General features: G+C 40.3%; 1 protein-coding gene across 1 annotated transcript; it reads left to right on the forward strand.

Moving 5' to 3' along the window:
* The first annotated feature begins 9,360 nt into the window (after positions 1–9,360).
* Positions 9,361–10,063, forward strand: LOC147622719 (uncharacterized). The gene is made up of 3 exons (XM_086822684.1): positions 9,361–9,513; positions 9,606–9,707; positions 9,812–10,063. The coding sequence occupies exons 1-3, from the start codon at positions 9,409–9,411 to the stop codon at positions 9,866–9,868; spliced, it is 264 nt and encodes an 87-aa protein (XP_086678810.1). The 5' UTR covers positions 9,361–9,408; the 3' UTR covers positions 9,869–10,063.
* Positions 10,064–10,812: the final 749 nt, after the last annotated feature.

Here is a 10,812-nt window from a genome sequence, read left to right on the forward strand (position 1 = left end):
TTCTTAATTTTTTCCCTTTTGTTTTCAAACTTAGAGAGAGAGAGAGAGAGAGAGAGAGAGAGAGAGTAAAAAAAGAAAATAATTTTTACCACTTGGGATAGGGGAGGTTGGATTTTTTTCCCCTTATTTTCAAACCTAGAGAGAGAGAGAGAGAGAGAGAGAGAGAGTGAGAGTTTTTTTTAATTAAAAAAATAAAAAAAGCCTCACCTCTCCCATCCCAGGTGGGGATCTTGGCATTGAAGATGGGGAAAGGTGGGGTTTTTTATGAAAAATATAATTTCTTTTTTTTAATTTAGAGAGAGAGCGATAAAGAGAGAAAGAAGAGAGAGAGAGAGAGAGAGAGAGAGAGAGAGAGAGAGTGGTAGCAAATCCCTGATGTAATTCAAGGAGGCCATTGAGAATTGTAGAGTCAAGCAAATTGTCAGAAATGATTTCATCAATGTTGTCAAATGTTTTTTAGGGATAGGCAACTCGAGCTTCATTGTGCCGATCTGATATAGAGAGGCAAGTATATCCCATGCACCCTTATCAGAAGTACATGAACATATGTGAGGAATGACTTGGGAAAGAGCAATTAGAGCATGCACCAGCGCATCTTTAACATCCCATCTAAGCTGTTCAGCTGTAGATGGAATGGGTGTAGGTGGTACAATTTCACTGGAATCAAATTCATAGGTTCTGATAGTGGAAACTCCTCATGTGTTGACAGTGGATGTAGGGCGAATAGGCCTTGAGTCAGCTCTTGAGACATACGCCCACAAGTTCTTTACCAGCAGTACATGTGTCATCACTCATGTATGTCCACATGGGAGGCCTTGAGTCAGCTTCTGAGACATACACCCACAAGTTCTTTACCACCAGTACATGTGTCATCATGTATGCCCACATGGGATAATTAGTGCCATCCAACTTATCATCAGTATAGACAGCATGTCAAACAAATCACTAGTGTTTCCAGACATTTTACTCTACAAAAAAATGAGCAAACTTAAGTATATCTGACACAAGCAGTAGCTGCAAGTGAGTCAGAGTATCTCAAATGTCTTCTTAATTCATATGCAAACTCACCAAATCAGTATTTTGCAAGATGGAAGCTATGGACAGAATCAATAGATGTGGTGTGGAATTGGTAGGTGTAGAAGGTTGGAAGTAGACGTGGTATCAACAAGTCAGCAGGTTGAAAGCTGACGTGGTAGCAAACAGTTTAGTAGGTCAGAAGCTGACGTGCCATCACAGCAGGTCAGAGGATGGCATGGAATCAATAGGTTGGAAGAGCTGAAGACAGAATCATAAAAATCAGTTGGATAAACGTTGAACTAGCTGACAGATGGACATTGAACCAACTGTGGATAGAATCTGAATCGGCTGCTACTGTGACAGATGGGATCTGAATCGATTGACTGAATCAGCTAATGGAAGTTAAAGGATAAATGTCGAGTGCCAACGGTAGAAGACTGAAATCCAGATGATGAATGGAGAGTGTTAAGGCTGAAAGTGGCTACTGAATGGGTAAACCCGACCAAGAAAGTAAACCTGACCAATTGAGTAAACGCGACCAAAGGAGTAAACCCGGTCAACTATTGAATGCTACTGAAGATTGAAAGCTAAGTGTTAAATCTGAGGCTGCAATAAAATGTTGAATGCTTGTTTGAAAGTTGAATGCCAAGCGCTGAAAGCTAATTGCTGAATGCTCAAGTGCTGAAAGCTAATGTCTGAATGCTCAAGCTGAATGGCCGAAATGCGGGGAGCCATAAGCCAAATGGTTGGATGGCTGAAAAGCTGAAGCTAAAGAGCTAAACACTGAATGTCATAAGCCAAGCGCCGTATGCTCAAAGCTGAAGCCAAAATGGTTCAATAGCTAAATGATGAAGTCAAATGCTTTAATGTGGTTGCATGAAACCCACGATCCATGATCGCCAGAGCAATTGATAATAGATTTCTCTTTATGTGGGGTACATAGAGCACATTTGACAGCTTCTTCTCTTCACCTGTAGTAGCTGCCACAAAAGATATGGTTCTAGACCCTTTGGCTGGACATTTAGCATTATTCCCAACAACACTGATGGGTTCCTATAGAGGCTTCCAGGAACTATACCAGCCCTTCTTACTGGTCATGTGTCGGGATTCTTCACTATCCAAAATCCATGAATCATCAACAACTGGAGCATGAGCAGATGAACAAACCTCTTTAATGGCAACCCAAAATTCAAGCTCAGTCTCGAGATTGTTGACTAACTCCTTTCCCTTCCATGAAGACTTCAAGGTGCCGTTCTTCTCATCAGCCTGCTTCTTTCTACAATCTTTGATAGCGTGACCGTTCTTGTCACAGTAATAACAGTTCCCTTGAAACTTCTTCTTCTTTGGCTTCTTCTTCTTCTCATTAGAAGATGCCGTGCCTTTGCCTTTAGCATTGGATGAAAATCCAGCATCACTACCATCGCTCGCGGGTCTTCATCAGTAGTAGTCGCATCTCCTCCTCAAGTAGCATAGCACTAAATTCTTGAAATGATAAAGATGGTACTCTAGCCTGAGTGTTTAGTGATGTAGCCAAGCCGTCATACTTGTGTGGAAGAATTCGGATGCACCTTCGTGCCACCTTCGGGCCAACTCCTCTCACTAGTGTGTGTAATCCCTACAGCAGCAGCCATTTGATCTTACAGATTTTTGATCCACGAGCTAAATGCTTCAACAGCTTCTCCTTCAGCAAACTTTTCAACAGCAAGCTGATTCTCCAGGTTCAAAATCCTGGTTTGATTGCAAGTCTCATACTGATTTCTCACTATGATCCAAGCCTCTGTAGCCTTGGTAGTATGTTGAATCAGAGTGAGAACAGAATCACTTACGCTGGTGACCATGTCACAAAGTGCGTCAGCATTACGCCTTCTCCATGTGCGAAGAAGTGTAGCATCTGGCAAAAGCATGTTTGTAGGATTGTTGGGGTCGAGACTTCCCACTGGTTCTACATCCATTCCCAGAATAGTTTCTAGGAGCGTCTAGAATGGCATTAATTTTGAATTTCCAAAGAGTATAGTTTGTCCCGTCAAGCTTGCCTTCTGTGAAGGCAGGTGGACGAATGTGCAAGATTGGTGCAGCAGCAGAGCAGAAGTAGAAGCCATCACTCCTAGGATTCTATGCTTTGAAAGACTAAACTTTATGCACTATTCCTGCTAAGAGCACCTAAGCTTTGATACCATATAAAAATATGGCACAACGGAAAGAGACAGCAAGACAAAGCATAAGGGGTACAAGTGATGGTGCTGTCCACGTGTGCGCTCTCAAGTAGAGCTTAGATGGCGATCTAGATAGACTTTGGATGAAGTATGTACGAGGTTAGAAGGGAGTGGATACTCACAAGCATTGGATGCCTTAGCTCAAGGCAACCATGTCCATATATAGTATTGTATAGCAGGTGTGGTAGACACGTTACAACAACGAGGACAGTTACACTGCATAGACACGGTCATCACCTGCGTATCAAGAATGTTGCCCACTGACCACCGACCACCGCCCACTAATGATGGCCCTAGTATCCAAGGAAATATTCTAGGGAATATTCCTTATACCGTCACCCCCGGACCCCAACTAACGCACTCGTATCCTTGACCATCTCCTAACCATTATCAATGGTCACAATAATGACCCCATCGGCGTCTAAGCCGGGGTTCCCACTAAAGACATATGCACCATGGCTACTCCTCATAATGGGGGCCTAATAAATGTGCATTATACATCAAAGTGAGATACATGCTGAGAGGCGGTCATTGAGTGTATACTAACAACGACGTGTAAGGAACTTTATGACACTTAGAAAAGAAATTCTTTAAATTCTCAAGCACAAAAATTAGAGCATAGCTTAGACTTGCACAAATTAAAAGCATAAACCTTAATAAATTAAATTAATTAAATAAGAGAGATGAAGAAAATAGGAAAGAAATCATTGTTGACACAAGATTGGGTTGAATCTTCCCTGGATGAGTTTGGCCCTTATACCACTCACCTATCTCTGTATTAGAAAGCTTACTTTTTAAAAACATAACTCCAAAACCAAAGCACAAGTGCTTTTGAGTTTTTGAGCATAAAGGTTCTTACAAAAATATAAAATGCTAAAAATATAAAGTCTTGGACCTACCTAAAGGAATCTTTTGAATGCTGAGACTCTAAGCAAAGTAACCACAAGAGCGACAATTAGAAAAAGGAAAGGGATGGCGACCAACGAAGTGAGAGGAAGAAGCAATCGCCTCGGTACAAAATGCAAAGAGAGAGGAAAAATCGGTGCACAGTGCAAAAAGGAGAGAGAAAAAACAAAAAGCGGCAAATTATTCAGCAAAGAGAAAAGAGAGTGAATTTCAAGAAGCACGCACAAAGGGAGAGATTTGATTTTTTTTCCTTTGAAAAATCCTTGAAAGAAAATATGGAAGCCCCTTCATTGTCCCTTATAGATTTTTTGGTTTGTGAAGCTCTTCATATTTTGAAATTAGAAGAATAATGTTGAAAACCTGCTCATTCCATCCATATGGTTGGATTCTGGAGTGGGTGAAGGAATCAAAAGGTGGTTTTTGAAGTGGTTTTAGAAGACGTTTTGGAAAAGACGATGGAGAAGAACTATTATCCAATGGTTAAAACTGATTTGTTAATGTCTTTCCACTTCACAATCAAGTTCTTAACAGTGTCCCAATTCTTTGGCCTTCCCGTGCAAGTATTCCTCCTTTGTTTGAAGCTTCAGTATTTGCCAAAAATCAAATCCTTTGCCTTCTTTTCTCCAAATAGCTGGTTACAAGTTTGTTTTTAAGTTTTCCTAAAAAATTATTCTTCTTGAGTGGTCCCCAAAGCTCTAATACCATTGTCAAGACCTTTAAGATACTTAGAAAAGAAATTCTAATTCTCAAGCATAAAAATTATACTATAGCATAGACTCGCACAAATTAAAAGAATAAACCTTAATAAACAAAATTAAATAAACAAGAGACATGGAAAAAATAGGAAAGAGATCACCATCGTCACAAGATTAGGTTGAATCTCCCTTGGATAAGTGTGGCCCTTGTGTAGCACTCAGCCATATTTATATGCATTAGAAAGCTTGCTTTTTAAAAATATGACTCCAAAAACACAGCACAAGTTCTTTTGAGTTTTTGAGTATAAAAGCTCTTACAAAAATATAGCAAGCTACAAATATAAAGTCTTGGACTTACTAGAAGTGTAAAATATGGATTGGTATATATAAAGATTTGAGACCTTAGTCTTACAAAAATATTAATACCAAAATATAAAACCATTAAAGGTGTTCACATGTCTTCTAAAATATCTCATAGTGGTGCAACACATGTTCCACCCATAATTAACACATAATTTATCACTCAATCATTGCCTTCATCCAAAATAATATTAGTTAGTGCACAACTATTAAATGTATTAATCCTGACTATATCATAGCAGTGCACACAATTGATTAAATATATTAATCTTGGTAGATATCATAACAATGCACACAACTGTTAAATGTATTAATCCTGACTATATCATAGCAGTGCACACAACTGATTAAATATATTAATCTTGGTAGATATCATAACAGTGCACACAACTGATTAAACACATTAATCTTGGTAGATGATATAAATAAAAGGTGCATCCAAAATAAAATGTTCTGAAATAAAAGAATGGGTGTCTCTATAGAGGTTATGACTAACACGATGTGATGGATGAGCTAGCTCACCTAAATTGGGGAGTTACATTTATGGCTTTAAGACAAGACCCAACATTACTTGATTCGGCAAGGTAAGCTCTTGACTTGAATTACTATATTGGCTATCCCCATGACAATGTTCACTTAGGAGCCAACTAGAACTCCTCCTTATTTGGGAATCTTGGAAGGTATGTTAATAAACCATGGGAATGATGTAACCTACATAACACCATAAAGCGTTGAAGGTTAAATTGAAACAAGAATCTTTCTCCAAGTACAAATTCAATCCATATTCTTATAATACAATTAATATTGAATAGATAAAAATAATACAAGCATAAAGAAGGTGAATGTAAAAACTTGAAAAATACTTCACCACATAAGAGACAAACATTGGGTGCAATCTCCCCCCAACATGTGTAGCTCCTTCTCCCACATGTGGCATCTATCGGTACCCTCGCACATCTCAATCCATAGGACACCTCAATCAGTACTCTCATATAGTGCAACACCTCAATCGGTACCCCCGTATAATGCGACACCTCAATCAATACACTTGAATATCTCATTACCTATACTCATAGACATAATCCATGTTAGACAATCAATTGAACACATCAATTAATGCCAATGCCATCATGAGAAATAAGCAACCATAATATCAAATCACACATTACCAATAGGCACATGGGCATCCTTGATATAAAATAAGAAATATAATTCCTAATAATCAAGAGTAATTCTCATAACATTTTCTCTTGCTTGGGTTGCAGCTGCCCTCAGTTGTGTAAATCGATGAGAGGATGGCTTCATGGTTGGTGTGGAAAACTTTATCAACACATAATGCAGATATGTAATAAACTAATCAAATGAATATATGTGAAACGAGTTTAAGTGTCTCATGTACAAAGGCATATTCCACATATATACATAAGATGGTAAAAGATAGAAGACACAAATGTTTTTGGTGCATCTACATGAAATGAATCGATGTCCAATACCACCAGATTAATTCTATTTATCAGTCCTTCAGAATATAAGTTTGAGACGAAGTGGCTAGTTTCCTCTGAAACTTAAATTTCGACACAAATTTTCTTTACCTTAAAAATAATTTTAAAAAAATTTAAATTCTTAGTTGGGATATTATAAATTAATATCTAAAGTGTGAAACAATTTTAGCATATGCATGCTAAAGTCTATCCTTACTTATGAAATGAGAAGTGAGTGAGATGTTTAAATGAATTCCTCTTAATAAAGAATTTATTTTTGAAATCTTATTGCAAAATGGTTTTAAAAAAGATTTAAGTTATTTTAGTGAATGTCTAGGTAGACACATCATTATGGGATCTAAATATTTCTTCAGTTTCACAATTTGACCTAATCTCAATGTTGAATCTATGGTTGGCCTCCATGTTTGCTAGGCCTCCATGTTTGAGTAAGGTGTGCGGACTCCGAGGCCTTATAAACAGTGAAGCGGAGCGCCGAGTCTACGTGTCTACGTCTCTTATGGCCACATGTCAGCAACCAAGAGATTCCTTAGCTTGAGGGATGAGCACAACCGTGCGAGATGCTGAGCAGGCAACGTGTCGCCATGAGTGTTTGCATGCGCTTGCTCTCGCCTCTACTTACATCTTACGAGACTGAAGCACCCGTTGTTACGCGGTTGCCCTTTTGTTAACCGTTCACGCAAATGGCATATGGTGAAACTTCCATGTTTGAGTGAGGTGTGTGTGTGTGTGTGTGTGTGTGTGTGTGTGTGTGTGTGAGAGAGAGAGAGAGAGAGAGAGAGAGAGATTACATGTAAGATGCATTTATTTGAGAGTGAGCACACCTCACCACTCATCCCTACCATTAAATTTTAATCTAAAATTTAATTAATTAAAATTATATATATGTGTGTAAATCTATTTAAGTGTGTGGGTGTGTGTGTGGGTGTGTGTGTGTGTGTGAGAGAGAGAGAGAGAGAGAGTTTCTATGTGAGAGAGTGTACGTGAAGAAGAGAGAGAGTATGTGTGTGTGCATGAGAGAGAGAGAGAGAGAGAGAGAGAGGCTGAGAATTTCTATGTAGGAGATAGTTTGTGTGGGAGGAGATAGTGTGTATTTTCATTAGTGTATGTGCGGTGTGTACATGTGTGTGTGTGTGTGTGTGTGTGTGTGTGTGTGTGTGAGAGAGAGAGAGAGAGAGAGAGAGAGAGAGAAAGAGAGAGGCAGATAATTTCTACGTAGGAGATAGTTTGTGTGGGAGGAGAGAGTGTGCGTTTAGATTAGTGTATGTGCAGTGTGTACATGTGTGTGTGTGTGTGTGTGTGTGTGTGTGTGTGAGAGAGAGAGAGAGAGAGAGAGAGAGAGAGAGAGTATATGCATGCATGTGCTTACATCTACATCTATGTGTAGAATGTGCTTGAGAGAGAGTGAGATGGAGCAAACTTGGAGAGAGAGAGAGAGAGAGAGAGAGAGAGAGATGGGGCAGACCTGGAGAGAGAGAGAGAGAGAGAGAGAGATGTAATGAGGGAGGGTGAAAAGACAGAGAAAGAGAGTGAGAGAGAGAATAAAAAGTAGCTTTTAATAAAATATAAATTAAATAGAAAACATATATGTATATGTGTGTATACATGTGTGTGTGTGTGTGTTTTTATTTACATTTATATATACATACATACATATGTATGTATGTATGTATGTGTATATGTATATGTGTGTGTGTGTGTGTGTGTATGTGTGTGTGTGTGTGTGTGTGATATATCTTTCTATATATTTAAAAGTGACCACAACTTATCACCCATCTCCGCACATTAAAATTTAATCAAAATTAATTAAATTATGTCGATGTTTGTATTTATATTTTTAAATACATGTATATATGTATAAGTATATGTGTCTATGTATAGGTTTATGTATCTAAAACATAATATTGTATATACTATATATTTACATATGTGTATGTGTGCGTGAGAGAGAGAGAGAGAGAGAGAGAGAGAGAGAGAGAGAGCGCTTCTATATGTGGGAGAGTGTAAGAAGAGAGAGGGAGTGTGTGCATGTGTGTGTGTGTGTGTGTGTGAGAGAGAGAGAGAGAGAGAGAGAGAGAGAGAGTAGGTGTGTTTATGTGTGTGCATGTGAGAGAGAGAGAGAGAGAGAGTTTCAACATTTGAGAGCGTGTGTACGTGACAGAGAGAGGGAGAGGGTCATGTGCATGTGCATGTGTGTGTGTGTGTGTGTGTGTGAGAGAGAGAGAGAGAGAGAGAGAGATGGTTGTAGAGAGGGAATAGTTCTTTTCTGGAACCTTGGTTGGCCGCAGTAATGCGCAGGTGCAATACTACGTTCAGCTATGAGGGCTACTTGTCCCTCTAGGCGAGAGCTCATAGCTTGGGCCAAAAAATGATACTGGGCAGTTTGGGCGTATGGCATATGGTGAAACCTCCATGTTTGAATGAGGTGTGCGGACTCCCAGGCCTTATGAACAGTGAAAGCGGAGCGCCGAGTCTACGTGTCTACCCTGTGTGTGGTCTCGTATGGCCACATGTCAGCAAGAGATACCTTAGCTTGAGGGACGAGCACAACCGTGCGAGATGGTGAGCAGGCAACGTGTCGCCATGAGTGTTTGCATGCGCTTGCTCTCGCCTCTACTTAAAGAGCCTCTCCAGCGCTGTGCAAATATACTTTGGCTTCAAACACATAGCGGCTGTACTCTATCTTGCAAGACTGAAGCACCAAGGATCACGCAAATTATGGCTGATCAGGCTCAGCACGCCAAGGACGCCACCGCCCACAAGGCGGAGGAGACCAAGCAGTATGGCCAGGAGAAGGCCGGCGAAGCCCACCACAACGCGCAGGTATTCGTAAGCTGAGCGGTAGCCTGCATGTTAATTAGGTCTCCTTATTTTGATATATATTGCGGCCGCTGATTCGTGGAACATCTTCGCAGGGAATGGCGGGAGCAGCGAAGGACAAGGCCGCGCGGGCCGCCCACGCCACTCAGGAGAAGGCTGCTCAGGCCAAAGATGGAGCGGGCAACGCCTTGCAGCAGGTACGTTGCTATCGAATGGCATTGTCCATGCTTCGCCCCGCTTCTTTGAAGCTGGCATGGCCTGTAGTGTAGATCCCTGAAGGCCTTAAATTCTCTCTTTGCAGGCCGGAGATGCAGTAAAGAATGCAGTGCATAAAGTAACTGGAGGGGGTCGCGAGTGATTTTTGAGAGCCACGACACAGCTTTTGAAATGAAATTCTAGCTTCTGTTTATCTGTTTGTAAACTCTCTTGAAAAATATGGATGCACCGCTACTTTTTAGAAACTAAGTGTATATTTATTCGTCTCGTACATCCGTCCTTTCCAGCGTTCGCCGAAATTGTACGAGACGAATAATTTAATGAACATAGTTTGTCGGGAGATCACTGAAAAAATGGCAATATGCAGCTTCCGCAGTCCAAATAATTTGCACTGCTGACATTGAAAAAAAAAAGATGCAAAAAAAGGTATTTCTGATACTGATAAAATGAAAATATTTTTGAAAAATGGGAACATCATAAATTCGAGAAAACATCTTGATAATGAAAATATTTCTGAAAATGTGAACATCATAAATATGAGAAAAATGTCTTTTCTGCAAATTTTTTGGACCAAGTCGTACACACAGCCAAGGGAAAAGTTGCAAACCAGAAAAAGGCTCACGTGCTCAGTGCCTTGAGGGTATAAAGGCCCTTGAGATGTTCACTGCCTTGAGGGTAGGGATTTTCACTCCCTTGAAGGTGTTCATTGCCTTGACGGTAAAGCCCCATGGCTTATTCACCACCGCTACTAGCATGGAATGGGGAAAGTGCCATGGCTTACAATCTGTAAATCATACTTGTGTGCCTACTAGATGTGTGAATGCCATGCTTGGAAAGTGGGAATTATTCACTCGTGCGTGCATGTGTGTGTGTGTGTTTGCTTGGGAAGTGTGAATTATTCATTTGTGTGGGTGGTTGGGTGGGTGGGTGGGTTGGAAGTGAGAAGAATGCAAGAGAGATATTCATTTGTGTGGGTGGTTGGGTGGGTGGGTGGGTTGGAAGTGAGAAGAATGCAAGAGAGACTCTTTGCAACAAGCAAAACACTTGAGTAGACAAGCACACTTTGCCAGAACACCCGAGTAGACA

This window comes from Cibotium barometz, chromosome 28 (assembly GCF_041138505.1).
Source record: "Cibotium barometz isolate CiBa-2024 chromosome 28, ASM4113850v1, whole genome shotgun sequence".
NCBI lineage: Eukaryota > Viridiplantae > Streptophyta > Polypodiopsida > Cyatheales > Cibotiaceae > Cibotium > Cibotium barometz.